The sequence below is a fragment of the Solanum tuberosum genome, unplaced genomic scaffold (genome assembly GCF_000226075.1).
Source record: "Solanum tuberosum cultivar DM 1-3 516 R44 unplaced genomic scaffold, SolTub_3.0 scf00241, whole genome shotgun sequence".
In the NCBI taxonomy this organism is placed as follows: domain Eukaryota; kingdom Viridiplantae; phylum Streptophyta; class Magnoliopsida; order Solanales; family Solanaceae; genus Solanum; species Solanum tuberosum.
In genome coordinates this window covers 823,499-838,504 of record NW_006239165.1, presented here as the reverse complement: position 1 = coordinate 838,504, position 15,006 = coordinate 823,499, and the positions used below count along the sequence as shown (strand labels likewise).

Here is a 15,006-nt window from a genome sequence, read left to right as displayed (position 1 = left end):
TGATTGTCGGAAAATTCAAATCTCAAAGAAAAGTCGCCGGAAACAGCCTGAAAATAGCCGAAACCCTAATTTCGGCGATCGGATTTGGTCAAAAACAGTATGGGCCTAGTCGGAATGGCTGGACGACCCCAACTGTCAAAAAATATGATCAGAAAAGCCCCCACGTGCCATCGCGTGAGACAGATATCGCCGGAAACTACCACCTCTGATTGGCGCGTGAGAGCGCGTGGGGTGATGTTTTCCGGTGGTTCTGGCTGGGGTTTGGTCGCGGGAGCTTTCCGAGCCTCGTGGTGGTGTTGGTTTTCGCACAACACCCACAAAAAGAAAAAAAAAACAAAATTAGACCCAACAGTCACCGGAAATTGACATAGACATATGATGACTTGTTTGTTCTCACCAATGCTCTGATACCATGTGAGAAATATATGAGAAAAATATTATTGAATTGTGTATCTAAATAGTTACATTGAGACCCTATTTATAGACACTACATTGGAATCCTTTTCCAACTAGGATTCCTATTCTTATTCCTATTCCTATTCTAAGTAGGAAATACTTATTTCTATTCTAACAGTTGATACTGATTTGCCTGTTATTTGACATTTGGAAGCTGCTATGCTGCTCCTTTGGAAAGTTCTCCAATATCTACTATAATTTAGTCCCTAATGGTAGGTGTTTTATACATATTCACTTCAACTTTTAGAATATGGAAGCTTGTACTATGTGCTTCTGTTATTGTAGAACTTGGGCTGACATGTTGTTTGGTGAATATTCTCCAGGTAGAGGTGGAGTTGGACAATGATAGTGTGTACAATTTGTCCGCTGAGTATTTGAGAATATCTAGCCCAGCTGTTGATAGTACAATTAGATCAGTTGGTGGTGACTGGTGAGAAGGTAACTACATGAAAATTTAGTTTTTACCATGCCTAGATGATTTATTGGTTCTTCTGCTGTTTCATAATAGAAAGTTCATCATCCTGTTCTAATAGCACTCAATAAAGCTATGTGAGCTTTCATTCGATCAGTTACCAAGGATAAACTAGTATATGTGTAGCTTTAGCCTTTATCTAGTCTTTGAAGAATTCTTATATTACTCAAATTTCCACTTCTTTTGTGTTTGTGGATCAGGTCATATATGGGAGGCGACACGCGGGGATCACTTCTTCTGAACCTATTGGAATTATGGGGTGAGGTAGTAAAAGCACATACTTTTTGTCTTCAGTATTGAGTCTCTTTTGCTTTTTCGGTAATGTCATCCATTTGGTTCCATTCTAGGTAATTGTTCGATGACTTGCATAAGACTGGCATTTTCATGTGGGACTACCTCTACCATCTTGGGAGCAACAAACTCACTCTTGTGAGAGATTACATTAAAACTCTAAAGAAACATGGACTTAGCCGGGATCCTCCCAGAAGAAAGTGATTGTTAAACACACCATGAATATGCTAATTGTCATGGAAAACATACAGTATTTATGGTTAGGAGACAATCTTCGCATGTGCACAAAGTGGCAGGACAGAAACCAGCCCCTAACAAAGTGACTAGCTTTTCATATATTGTCATATGTGCACTCGAATTTGTGGCATTTTATAAGCAATGCATATTTGATGTATCCAATGAAACTACAATGCCCAAAAGCAGAATTCCAGTTGAAACGAAGGATTCAATGGAACTTGCATATGACATACAGTGCTTCCAAGTTCATTCCATTGCATGAATTTTTGCAACTTTTCAATCTCTGGTTTGTTTGCTGTTACTGTAGTAGTTGCAAGAAAGGATGCAAACGGGCAGGTTAAGCAACTCTGGACTGCTGAAACAGCATGAGATACAAATGGACATGGTGTTATGATGCCCCATTGAAGATGAGGCATGTAGATGTTATGAAGACAAGCTTGATGGGACGATAGAGAAAAACAATGAACATGGCAAGGAAGATACTAATTTCTCTTGGGTCACTAATTTTATTTCCAAATTGTACTATAACTTCTGAAATCGATTATTGAGAAACAAGAAAGGGGAATAAAGAAGATCTGAGAACAAATTTGGTGAATTGTATTCTCATATCATTGCCTCTTTTTTACTTATATTGAACAGAAATCCTCTATGAATCCTCCATATCCAGCAATTTTAACAGCTTATTTCTTAATTCAATGCGAAGTAATACAGCTTGGCATATGCTTTCTTCCTTTATTATTATTATTATTTGCAAACAGAAATTCTTGAAACTATTTCTAATGATTCTGCACATCGACCAACATATAGCTGATCAGTCACTGCACTGTCTAGATTTTTGAAAGTACAAATTAGACTGTTGCTAGCATATGAAAAAATAGCAATTTTGAACTATATTAGTTGCTAATAATAGCATTTGTTTGGGTCCAGCCATTTGATATGGCTCTTTCACTTTTGGTAAATATCAGATGCTTTCCTATGCTAAGCTGTTGCTACTGTTTTTCACTTGAAATATGACATTATAACAACTGGTGGTTCAGCCAGTTGCATTTGTTGTTGCAAATCACATGACATTTGAGAAACAAAAAGGCATAACCTTACGTTTTCTTCTGCTTGCTGTGAAATATGAGCTTCACATAGAAGCGCACTCCTTTTAATATGATGATTACAAATCTACTAAACACTCACATAAAATGTCTTGTTACTCGTAATATAATCCAGCAAACGAAACAATAATATATACATTTTGTTACAATGTAACATTCATGAACGTGAGCAACATAATACGAAAATCATCTGCCACTTGAAATTGTCCCAACTAATCTAAACTTTGAAGTATGAACGATAAGGCCCCACCTTCTACTGAAAAAGACCTCAACTTTCTGTCTTGGTCAAGCAAGCAGAATTCACTTTTTTCCTTTTTGCCTCAGCAAGCAGGGGGCCTACACCTTTAAACAACGTTCCTCTTTTACACTTTTTTCCATTTGAATTTCAAATTTAAACGCTCAGAGATCCATAAAAAGTGTGTGAGAGAGAAAAAAATTACATGCTATAATTATTAAGGGAGAAAAACAACAACAACAGAACAATAATCCTAGTAATTTTTTCTAGTAACATTCTAGTACTGTTCCAGGTTGTTTTGTTGTTTGTCCTGTAATGGGAGATTCAGCTTGTCTTATGCATGCCTTCTCTTATGCTTCTGCATTACCACCCAATGAAGCTAAACAGGTACTATTACTTTGTTTTTCTATAGTCTCCTATTTGGTGGCCGGGCTCCTGAGCCAGAATTTTCATATATAAACAAGTAAACACACGAACCCTGAATCCTGAACTATGTTAATTATTTGTAAATTCAGGGCAACCACATGCATGCTCTAGGGGAGTCTATTTCTTTTGGGAGATTTACGACGGAGTCATTGGCATGGGATAAATGGTCTACATTCCCTCACAAGCGTTATGTTGAGGAAGCAGAGAGGTATGCTCAACCAGGTTCTGTTGCTCAGAAAAAAGCTTTCTTTGAAGCTCATTACAAGAAAATTGCTGCCCAAAAGGCGGCAGCTTTGCTTGAACAAGAAAATACCCAACAAGATACTCTAACAGTGGATCCCAATGTCAATAGTTCCATGGAAGGAGTTGCTGATGTGAAGGAGAAAGAAAATGCCGCGCCTTTAGCACATGCAGCTTCATTGAAACAACCCCAAGAAACATTTTCAGGATCAGAGCTTAGTGAAATATCTCATACAGAAAAACCTTTGCTGAAGGTAAATATATTCTACTCACTCCTATGGTTTTTACTTGAATTGCTATTCTAGGTTGTACTATGTTATTGTTACAGCTAGGATCAAATGATCACCATCGTGCCAAACGTTATAGCTGATAGAAATGACGTGAATCTTTAGTTCTTAACCGAACTCATTAAGCAAGCATCATGTTCGATCATGACTCTGACCCTAGCCATATCAGCCCATCACTTGACTTCGCCATAGGCAAGATGATGGCATTGCCCAACAGTTACACTCATAAATTAAATTGTGTCAAGAATATTTTAGTCTGGACTTGTATGTGTGAGTCTAACCTGAATGAAATGAATTCGAGTAGAGAGGATTAGATATAGAGTAGATTGAGAAGTTGATTAATTGATGGTTTGATTAACTGATTGATTGATCTAGATTAATATGCTGGTGTATGGAGACTGATTTTTTTCGTCGATCCAGCAGAGTTCCAGCTCTAAGCAAGACGATGATGTTACATCTGCGACGAGCAAGAAAAAATCAGCTTTTTCTTCATTCAAATCATCAGTTCACTCTATAAAGTCTAAAATTCCACCTTCGCCAGCTAGGCATAACATTTCTCGTCTTGTCAATAAAGAAAACAATTTCACTCCAATCACAAAGAATCCCACATCAGCGTTCACAAATGAAAAGAAATCAACCTCGAAATCTTTGAGCAGATTGATGAATTTCACTCCTGCCAAAGAGACAGATAAGGTGCCTCCTCCTCTCCCTCCCACATTCAAGAAGGAAAGTTCAAAGATCGCTCCCAATGCCGCGAAGAAGTGTATAACTCCTCTAAAGACTCCTGTGGTACTTACTTAACTCTCATATGCAAAATGCTAATCCTCCAAATAAGTAATAACTGTACCTAAGGTATTACTCATATTATCACTTCAGTTTAACTTGTTATAGCAAGTAAGTTATCTTTTTATCAGGTTACTGATTAATGCTTATGAAAGAGACATACTTGTAATTACCTAATAATCTTTTATTGCGCCAAAGATAAACTCGTAAATACTATGCTGGACTTGCTAAAATTTGTCTCTCTTTCACCTGCAGGAAACTTCAGATGGTGCAGCCAAACATCCTATGACAACCCCATCTTCTGAAAATAGAAGGTATTATTATATCATAGTAAAAAGACATATCAAGCTTTCCAACTGCAAAAATATTGCATGTTTTTTCATAGCGGAAAACAGCAACAACCATTAACTTGGTTCGCTTTTATTTCAAATTTACAGGATGGAAACACCAATTCATCCATCAGCCTCAGGAAGTCAAACAACCGGTCCTAAATGGAATATATTGTCATCTGTGTAAGTATCTTCAAAAAAATAACTTCGGATTTTACGTTTACATACAGTAGATGGCTACATGTAAAAAGGCAACAACAACTTGGTAGAAGGGCATTGAGTTAACATGTAAATCTGCTAATTAGGACATTCTAGCAATCGTAGACGCACTTTACCATTATGATCTAAGTGGATGAAAGCTAACATAGCAGGAATATTTGAGATGCTCTTTATAGTAGAAGTTTGGGTTGAGGAGAAGTTGATTCTACTAGAATATAGTTCTATAATCAGACAGTAAGCAAATTGAAATCAAAACTGCATAGTCAAATGTTTGTCAACCGAAAATAAGAAATGGTTCATATATCAATCATACACCAGGTATGCCCTATATTGGCATGAATCCAAGTTGCACTATGCAGATTATAGAATTCTGTCAGTTTGTTGTGCCACTGGATCTCTCTTACCTTAGTACTGTTCTGCAGTTGTTCCAAGTCTTTAACAGCCTGCCGTAACAAACTACAATCGCCCTCTTTATCGACTCCTTTTCTACTGAGGACAGAAGAAAGAGCTGCAAGAAGGAAACAAGTAAGGCCTTTTTTTATATGTATTGACATCTTCGAGATCAGGATTATCTACTTGTGTTTCATAAGTTCAATGATCCCATCTTACACCTGTAAATTTTCTTCAGAAGCTTGAGGAGAAATTCAATGCAAAGGAGGTACAGAAAGTTCAGCTACAAACAAAAATAAAGGTTCTTCCTGAGCTTCCTTATTGGATTGTCCGATTTTTCTTTCTTTATCGTCTCTCCAACAACTTAAGTCTTTAATGTCTTGGCATGACTTCTTCAACTGCAAGCAATAAGTAAATTAACCTGATATGAACGGATACCCTTTTGCTCACAGGAGAAAGCTGAAATGGAGCTCAGGAAACTTCGACAAAGCTTTTGTTTCAGAGCTCGTCCCCTGCCTAAGTTTTACAAGGAAAGAGAAACAGCAAGAAATTACACAAAAAAGGTACTAACATAATTTCTTGCATCACCGATTCAGATAATCCTAAAAGAATACTTTGTCCCCATTGTCAAAACATGTCATGATATATGGCCATGATGATTTTAACTATATCAACTTACGGGCTTTTTCATTTCTTATAGTCTTAAGTCTAAACAATGAACTGTCTAATGCTCATTTTTCCCCCCCAAAAGTACCTTCTGGATCCATATTTTGAATAGTTTAGGTTTTGTCCATGCTCTACTCTCTTGGCGGTGGTTCATATGGTTTAGTTTGGTGCAGACCCCGGTTAAACGTCCTCAGTCACCAAAACTTGGAAGAAATCCCAGTAACAGCACAATGCAAGACTTGGCGTCACACCCAACCTCTACATATTCAGGCAAGAATTGCTCTTACAAGTATTCAGGAAAGAAGAATTGCCCAATATCGATAAATTCTCATACCTTGTCAACAGTAATGTCTCATGATCAGAACGCATCCCCAAATATACAACATCAATTTGGAGTCATAGATGTATAATGTCTCTCATTACATTAATAACATAGCTTTAACCTGTGTTAAAGCTATGTATATGCAAGAAATCGCCATTTCCCGTTACTTGTTTTATGAAAAGTTGAACCCTGTAGTGTAGTCTAAGTTTTCGAGTGTGAGAATTGTTCCATATGGTATCTGCCTTTGTACATCATAAAGTAAAACTTTACAAAGTTTTAGGGTGACATTCAAACCAGATCAATTTAAGTATCAGAAAGAAGTGCATGCCTAATATATCAAAATTATATTGCAGTAAGTAGTCTTTACAATTTAAAATCGAAAAACTGAAGTTTTTTCTCATTTTTGTGCTATATAACACAAACTGCAAGGTTGTCCTGCTTTATTTAGTTCTGGCATGAACATGCTCGGGTTATACATGATTTCTGATATGAACAATTGTTTGCTTACAGCAATAAAATCATTATAAACATAAGAAAATCTTAGTACAACAGTTTATTCGACTGTAAATACAAACCAAGTCAATGTACTAAGATCACATTTCTTCCACCAAACACCACTCCTTCATTTTCAATCCTTTGATTCCTCTCCCACACAACTTCCACGTTACAAATAGTTGCTCTTTCATCATCATAGTCATCTTTAGCTCCTCAACTTCTATAGTAAATGGCGAGCAACCGGAAACAACAACCAATTGGGCTTGCCATTGAGCAATCTCATCACTCATGTATGTGCCTCAATGTATTCAAACACAAATCATGTAATTTTTGTTACGAAAAGTGAACAAATGCCATGTCATAGCTAGTAATTTTGTAGTTATATATCACATTTGTTGTAGTGCGCTCATCACTCATCATCAAGATCCATGTGATCATTAGCCAAATGGTCCAATATGCAGCTAGTAGCTGAGAACCCAGCAAAGGTCAAGCGCGGCCTAGTATCCGTGACCCTCCAAGTCATCAATCTATAGTTAGTAACAATGTCACAACCCCTCAGTTTTTTTGTCCCTTTGGCCTTTCCAGCTGGTTGTAAATGGCAAATTATGCATTTAGACCTGCCACACTTGCCTGTGAACTTGGAATGGTTCCAGGGCTTTGGTGACGCCTTTGTGAACAACCCTGCTGTGGGAGGGGAATTCAACTTGTTAACATACCTGCAGAATCAAAACCAAAATGTAGCGTTAGTATATTCAAAATGATAAAATGTTTACATTTTAATTATTTTAGTATATGTATACATAGTTCGAGCTAAAAAACAGTACATGGAGTTGGGTGTGGGGCTCCAAAGGGAGGTTTGAACAAGACCATGTTGGCGATCCTCTCTCTTCATCGTTGGCTATGTTTTTGTGAGCTCAAAGAGTTGATTGGATTAGGAAAATATTGACCATAGTTTATTTATAGGAGTAGATCTAATTTTGATTTGGAGGATGCATGATATATACTTGGGAAGCAAGGGAATCGTTGAATTTATTAGTCAAACTTGTGCATATTGATTAAATAATGGGAAATGTTACGTGTCATTTTACGTGTTTCCCAAGTCAATGGGAAATGTACAACTATTGACTTCATCTGGTCCACTTTTAAATTGACATACCTATTAAGAAAATAATTATTGACATATGAGTTAACCATTTTATCCCTATTAATTATGAAATAGATGCATTAAAAACTTAAGATTTTCAAGAAGTTCTATCTTTTTCAAATTAATTAATTGGAGATATAATAGGTAAAAAAAAAGTTGTTTGTTCTTGATTTGTCAAAATAGACAAGTAATTAGGGACAACTAAAAAAGGAAAAGTGGACAAATAATTAGGGACAGATGGAGTAATATTTCCTTATTTACTCATTAAAACGGGTGATTTTAAATTTGTAATGGTTCGTCTTAAGTTTGGAGAACAATAATACTACTCTCTCCGTCCAATAATTGTTGTTTACTATACTATTTTGAGATTTCAACAATACTTGTCCTCTTTATGAAATCAATGGATAGTTTTACACATAGTTCTTAATTAATCTTTATCATTAATTATAGTCATTTTTTTTATTACATTTCTTAAAACATTGTATTTATTTTATTCAAAGGGTGATATAGTAAAATTACCCTTCTATTTATAATTTTTAAAGAAGTGCATAAAGTCAATAGTAGACACTAGACAAGTATTGTTGGACAGAGGGAGTATCAATTTATTTATTTTTGTATCTAAAAGATAAACTACTTGCAAACCAATAAAAAATGAATATATTAGTAACATGAAAAATAAAATAGATAACTTATTAACATGTTAAAATATAATATACTCCTTTCGTTTCAATTTGTTTGCCTAATTTTGACTTGTCACAAAATTTAAGACTTCTGAATTTTGTAATAAATTAAATATATGTCAAATATATTAAAATGTTTTTAATCTTGTTATCTTATACCGGTCACTTATTTCATTCTTTCTCTATTTCCTATTTTTGTGATGCACGCAAACATCATATCAACGACCTAGTTTAGCTAGTAACACTTATAAGACACAAAATCTTCAAGTGATATTATTCTTTCCAATGTACTTAACAATATCTACTCTCACAACAATGAAAATCATGTAAGGGGATATGGAAAAAGAATCATATCCCAAGTGGCAAGTATGATCAGATTCTACTACACATGTCAATACTTGCCAAATCTAAATTAAGATCTCTAGATACTAAAGTTAACTTCTCTTTTAGTCATTTTTACTTATTCACTATACTAAAAACATATTAGCATATAAAAAGAAAAATATAGTATTATTATTTTCATGTTTAGTCTTAACATTAATTATTGAGAAAATGACAAATATATATCCGAACTATCGTAAATGGTATGCAGATATCCTCCGTCATAGTTTTGGGACATTGGTGTCCGTGTCATCCAAAAACTACAGCATATATGCCCTTCACTCTAACGAAAGACTAAATAGGGACACGTGGCACAATCTTATCCGTCGATCCGATATTTAATAAATGTCAAGTCGGTGGATAAGATTATGACACGTGTATGTACAAGGGTATACAAGCTCTAGTTTTTGAAAGGCAGGGGCACCAATGTCCCAAAAGTATGACGGAGGGTATCTGCATACCATTTACAATAGTTCGGAAATATATTTATCTTTTTTCCCTTAATTATTTATTCTCAAATTATTTCTTAAGACCTAAGACTAAACATCAATTAAGATAAATATTTTTATAAAATAATAGTCATGTCAATCATTATTTCTTAAATAACATGCAAAATCTCATTATTTTGAATAAGTTGAATGACTCGAGGTAGCTAATAAGGTGGCATGGAGAAGGTAAGTGTGTAGTACGAGAAAATGGTCGATCATATTAGAGGTAAAACTGGTCTCGTTATCCTTTGATAAACTTATATGTAGGGTAAGCTGGAAACATGGTGTAAAGTATACAGATTTAATCAAAACTAAACTAGTAATCAAATTAAATAATTTTAAAAAATTAAGGCCTTTATGAGATAGCTAGAAGTCTAGAACTCCATGAGCTAACAATTTTAGATGATTTTAAAAAAAAAAACTTAAGACATCGTTTGGTTTGAAAACAAAGTTAGACTGGAGTAATTAATCTGATACTATTTTGTATTAATTGTTTGATTTGTTGCACTAGCATGACATAATTTCTAAGAAAAAATTATTTATTAACCTTAGTTATTTAGTAGAAAAACGATTTAAGGGGTATTTTGTCATTTTTATTATTTTATTCTGAAATAACAAATCATATTATAACTTACCCTGATACTTATTTAATCCAAATATAACTTATCATAAAATTAGTAAGAAACAAAAAATTAAAACACCACTAAGTTATTTTATTCCAGAACTAAGACTAGTTGTTTTACATTTTTATCTATATATTTTTGTCTTTGCGGGTTTCTCTCTCACATGAGAAGATACCTATTCATATTATATATCTTAATCTTCTAATCTAATTTTTTTTATATATATATGACCAAATTATTCGATGCATTTTATTTGTTAGAGGCCACCCAAGCAAATTATTAAATCACACAAGTAAGCAAGTAACGACAAAAATAATGTCCATTTCTATGCAAGAATTAGTGGAGTATTTAAGTTATACATGTAGGTTGAAATATATTTTTTCTCTAATAAACAAAACAATTACGTAGCATTTATCTTGAAAGGATAAGAAATATACTATATCATGGGAAAATTAAACCCATTAAATAACTTGAAGCAAGTACAATTATTTAAATATTTTTTTATGTTTTAATTTACGTGACATGGTTTCAATTAATTGATACGATATTAAGAAAAAAACAGACAGGCCATGAAAAAAAGCAGTTTAATTTCTTTGGCCAAATATCAGATTGAGGAAATTGCAGACATTCCTTTGGTTGTTTGATTGTGAAAAGTCTCACTATAATCACTTTTAGTAATTTGATTAATATGACCAACTGACTCTGTTTATATAACACATTAAAATTGACCCCGCGCTAATCAAGCACAAACCGCCACCTACCCATGTGCCTTAATTTTTATGTGATTATATTATAACGGATAATTTCAGAGATCTCCCTCACGTTCAGTGGCGGAGCCACCTTAGAGTTAGGGGGCTTTCGGTGGAAAATTATATTATTTATATATGGTTAAAATAATGTTTTAGATATATATAGTAGATGTCGAACCCCCTTCGACTACTTCGTGTATCTATTTTTTCAGATTTTGAACTCCCTTATTAAAAATTTTGGCTCTGCCACTGCTCACGTTTGACTTCATTACACTAACCTCTGTCTCTGTAAAGATATTACCATTACCTCCCTAATTTTGAATATGTTGCTCGAACTCTCAAAATATAATGTATCCATGTTGGATCCTCAAAAAATGTGTCGTTTTTGGAAGGATCCAACACACATTCATCGCTAATTTTTTGAAGAGTTTGAGCAACATAGGTCCAATAAAACCAAACGTGAAGGGAGCTCTTTGAAATTATCTCAAATTGTTATACTTGTAAACATAATTAATATTGTCCTTGTACATGGCCCCAGGATACTATATAAGAAGCCAATTAGTCACCCAATTTCCTTATCCTACCACAAATCTTCAATTTTTCGTGTTGATAAAAAAAAATGATCAATTTAAGATCGAAGAGGTTTTCGAGGAAGGTTAAAAGTAATAGTAATATTAACAATAATGGTGGTGAAATCAAATGGGAATTACGTCCAGGAGGTATGTTAGTTCAAAAAAGAGAATGTGAGAATAATATTAGTAATTCAAATGGAGAAGCAATCATCAAACTTAGAGTCTCAACTGTTTCTAATTTCCATGACATTTCTATCCAACCCACTTCTACTTTTGGTAAGCCTCTCATTTTGTTTATGTGGTCGAAAATGTCCTTAAAGTATGTGCAACTTTTCACAATAGTTGTTCTCTGTTACTAGTTTGGTTCAATCATGCCTCTGTCGTTACTGAATTGGGTTAATAATGTCCTTATTTCACACGAAAATTAACTTTATATTTCGTTTTGTTGGTTCATCAGGTGAATTGAAGATGATGTTGTCAATTGTAACTGGTTTGGAACCAAAAGAGCAGAGGCTGTTATTTAGAGGGAAAGAAAGGGAAGATTATGAACACTTGCATATGGTTGGGGTGAGAGACAAAGACAAACTTCTGCTCTTCTTATCGAACCACTAGTGTCTAATTAAGATTCCTACTAGTAATTAGTACTAATTCACTTCTATAACTATATATATGGAGTAATTAATTTAGCAGAGCATCTCTAGCTTCTTGCTTAAGCACAAACTAATATGAACCGACCAGAAGAAGCAAGGCTTAGATCATCAGATCCTCAACACAATTTTCCTAAAGATGGAGGGTCAAAACGGCAAGAAAAGGGCCTATTAATGACTTAGCTTACGCTAAAAGCCAACCCTGTCCTGGTTAATTAATTACTCGCTTATCTCTGTTGTAACAGTATATAGTTCATATGTGTATGTATTAAAATGTATGAACCGATGTAAATTGAAGCCTATAAATTCTTGAATCTGTTTTTACATCATTTGTAAAGAGAATCTAATAGTATACAAAATTCATCTATCAAATGATGTATATATGTGAGCACAGAGAACTTTTACTAGTTAAGAAAGGAAGAAATGTAGCACTTATTTTGATAATATATTAAGTTCTTTACAAATTGAAACGGAGAGAATATATTTTTTCAATGATGTGATAGAGCACAACTTTTTTATAGGCATAATACATAAACATGACCCTTAAATTGGCTTCAGTGGACAACTATGCCCTCCAACTTTTGAGGGTGCATAAGTAGACACTTAAACTTATATAAAATTGAACAAAAGTAGACACACATGTCGTACTTGGCATAATACACGTAGGACGCCGCATTGGACACAAAATTGTCACGTAGGGTGTGATGTAGGACGAATGTGTCTATTTGTTCAATTTTATACAAATTTAAGTGCATACTTGTACATATCCAAAATTAAAGGTCATAGTTATAAGTTAACGCCTAGTTAATGGTCATATTTATGTATTATGTCTTTTTTATGCCGTTAACTTTATGGTCGTAATGAAAAAATTGCGACTGGTTTAGAATAATTATGGATTACCTATCTCTTCAAAATTTCATTGGAGTACTTAAGAAAAGACTATTAGGCACCTCCCAAAATTATTCAAAAACATTCTTCTATATGTCTTTTTATTAATATAACTAAAAAAAAAAAATCAGAAAATTTCACAATCAAATGTATATATATGAAAAAAGAGTGACTCTAATCCGAAAACACCATTCATCTAATTAATCAAAAGCATATGATTTTGGTGGTTTAGTAGTAGTCATCGCTTGCAGCAGACGAAACCCCTCCTGGACCAGCGGCAACAGGGGAATCGGCAGCAGCATTTGGTGCACTTGCCTCAGGTGCTGCAGAAATGGGAGATTGAGTAGGAGCAGCGCTGGCTTCACTAGCTGGTGCAGGTGGAGATGAAGGTTCCACATCGGCAGCAACAGGGCTCGATGCATCAGGAGATTCAGAAGAAGATGGAGAAACTGAAACCGAATCTGCAGCTGGTGCACTGGCTTCAGGGGATGAAGCAGGGGAATCAACTGCTTGTGCAGAAACACCTGCAACAAGGGCAACGAACACAAGAGCCAGAGCAACTAATTGGCGTGCCATTTTTTTTAATTTTTTATTTTATGATGATGATTTGTTTCTTTCTTTTTCTTTTTTTTTGATTTTATTAATAAATAGATTCTTTATTAACAGTACTTCTCGCTTATGCTTTTAGAGAAATACTTGACAGCTAAAGAATGAATTGAAAGAGAGTGGCGAAGGTGGAATTTATAGAAGGACTGGAATCGGATATGGCGGAAAATGAATGGAAGGAAAAAAATGATTGACAGAGAAAAGTGAAAGAATGAAGGGATGATGATGAGCATGTTTGTTCGAAAATAAAGGGGTGTTGTTTCTGCCACAAGAATAATTAGGGGTCTTGTTGAATCTGACTAAATTCTTAAGAGAAAATTACGATCTACAAACATTTTAAATATATTATTAAAACTTAATGATAATTAGTATACATAAAATTAGTGAGTCTATGACATATTCTTCTCATTATTTTCTACTATTTAGCTCCACTGCATCTTTAATTATGATCCACTTTTTGTGTTTTGAGTAAAAATGAACCTAAGGAAATTGAGCAAAACAAGGGATAAAATAAAGTTTATAAAATTGTCTATAGTGGATTAGGCTTTTTATTAATGGATCAAGTTTTAACGGTGGTTAAGATTACTGGTGCCATATAGCGCATTAAATTAGTGTATTATATAAATTTCAAAATATTAGTTATTTTTTGTAGGGTTTAGATTTAAGTGTTGTTTTTATAGAGTTGAAGGTTTGAATTAAGGAGATCTAAATTAATTGAATTAATAAAATAAGTAGATTATTAATCCATCTTAATTTAAATTTATTGGACAGATCTATTATTTTTATGAGCTGATTTTTCCATCCCCGATTTATAAGTCAAAAACTCAATTTTGAATTACACAATACAAGGTGAATATGAATGATGGAACAAAAACAAACACTCAAACAAAAAAAAATTCTAGATTTTAAAGAGATACAAAGAGGAGGTCTAAACATGTCTAAGAGAAAAAATAGGGACGAAGAAAAGGAAAAAGAAGTCAAAAAATGTTTTTTTAGCAACAAAAAAAAGTATGTCATATCAGCTGGTTGTAAACCAAAACTATATAATATAATAGTAATATGTAGATAGATCAATAAAGTTGATATAAACAATCACATTAGAAATCAAAATAAAAAGTTCTGAGAGAAAACAAAAGGAAGTAGCAGCATTTGAAAACAATTGTTACTATTAGGCAAAATAACACATAATGAAATACATAAAAAAAAAATGATAAATTAAATTGCGAGAAAAAATATAAAAAGAAATAGTAGGGGGGGGGGGGGGGGGGGGTTTTAAA

The 15,006-nt window shown here is 34.0% G+C and overlaps 5 protein-coding genes across 10 annotated transcripts in view; 3 read left to right on the top strand and 2 right to left on the bottom strand.

Annotated features, from left to right (window-relative positions):
* LOC102596471 (uncharacterized) overlaps positions 1-2,051 on the top strand; it is a 9,543-nt gene extending 7,492 nt beyond the window's left edge. Inside the window, exons 2-5 of one of the 5 annotated variants that reach the window (XM_015313301.1) lie at positions 611-668; positions 780-886; positions 1,129-1,187; positions 1,276-2,051. The gene's annotated coding sequence lies outside the window, so the exon portion shown is untranslated. Of the gene's footprint in view, positions 1-610; positions 669-779; positions 895-1,128; positions 1,193-1,275 lie in introns of all 5 variants that reach the window. The other 4 variants (XM_015313300.1, XM_006357112.2, XM_006357110.2 and 1 more) reach the window with 4 other exon arrangements.
* Positions 2,052-2,967: 916 nt separating this feature from the next.
* On the top strand, positions 2,968-6,774 carry LOC102579666 (uncharacterized). 2 transcript variants are annotated; one of them, XM_015313310.1, is made up of 9 exons: positions 2,968-3,181; positions 3,310-3,714; positions 4,168-4,536; positions 4,786-4,844; positions 4,968-5,042; positions 5,501-5,603; positions 5,707-5,769; positions 5,921-6,031; positions 6,308-6,774. In XM_015313310.1, exons 1-9 carry the CDS (start codon positions 3,110-3,112, stop codon positions 6,542-6,544), a joined length of 1,494 nt encoding a protein of 497 aa, XP_015168796.1. In that variant the 5' UTR covers positions 2,968-3,109; the 3' UTR covers positions 6,545-6,774. The 2 variants fall into 2 exon arrangements, with proteins under 2 accessions (XP_015168796.1, XP_015168797.1); XM_015313311.1 differs by having other exon boundaries at positions 4,171-4,536; positions 6,308-6,773.
* A 7-nt stretch (positions 6,775-6,781) lies between these two features.
* On the bottom strand, positions 6,782-7,932 carry LOC102596135 (uncharacterized). Its single transcript, XM_006357109.2, has 2 exons — positions 7,776-7,932; positions 6,782-7,667 (listed from the first exon to the last, which is right to left on the bottom strand). The coding sequence occupies exons 1-2, from the start codon at positions 7,841-7,843 to the stop codon at positions 7,361-7,363; spliced, it is 375 nt and encodes a 124-aa protein (XP_006357171.1). The 5' UTR covers positions 7,844-7,932; the 3' UTR covers positions 6,782-7,360.
* A 3,688-nt stretch (positions 7,933-11,620) lies between these two features.
* LOC102595794 (BAG family molecular chaperone regulator 4-like) lies at positions 11,621-12,559 on the top strand. Its single transcript, XM_006357108.2, has 2 exons — positions 11,621-11,864; positions 12,046-12,559. Exons 1-2 carry the CDS (start codon positions 11,636-11,638, stop codon positions 12,198-12,200), a joined length of 384 nt encoding a protein of 127 aa, XP_006357170.1. The 5' UTR covers positions 11,621-11,635; the 3' UTR covers positions 12,201-12,559.
* Positions 12,560-13,351: 792 nt separating this feature from the next.
* LOC107062549 (early nodulin-like protein 2) lies at positions 13,352-13,699 on the bottom strand. The gene has a single exon (XM_015313284.1). The coding sequence runs from the start codon at positions 13,697-13,699 to the stop codon at positions 13,352-13,354; it is 348 nt and encodes a 115-aa protein (XP_015168770.1).
* Between the last annotated feature and the right edge of the window lie 1,307 nt (positions 13,700-15,006).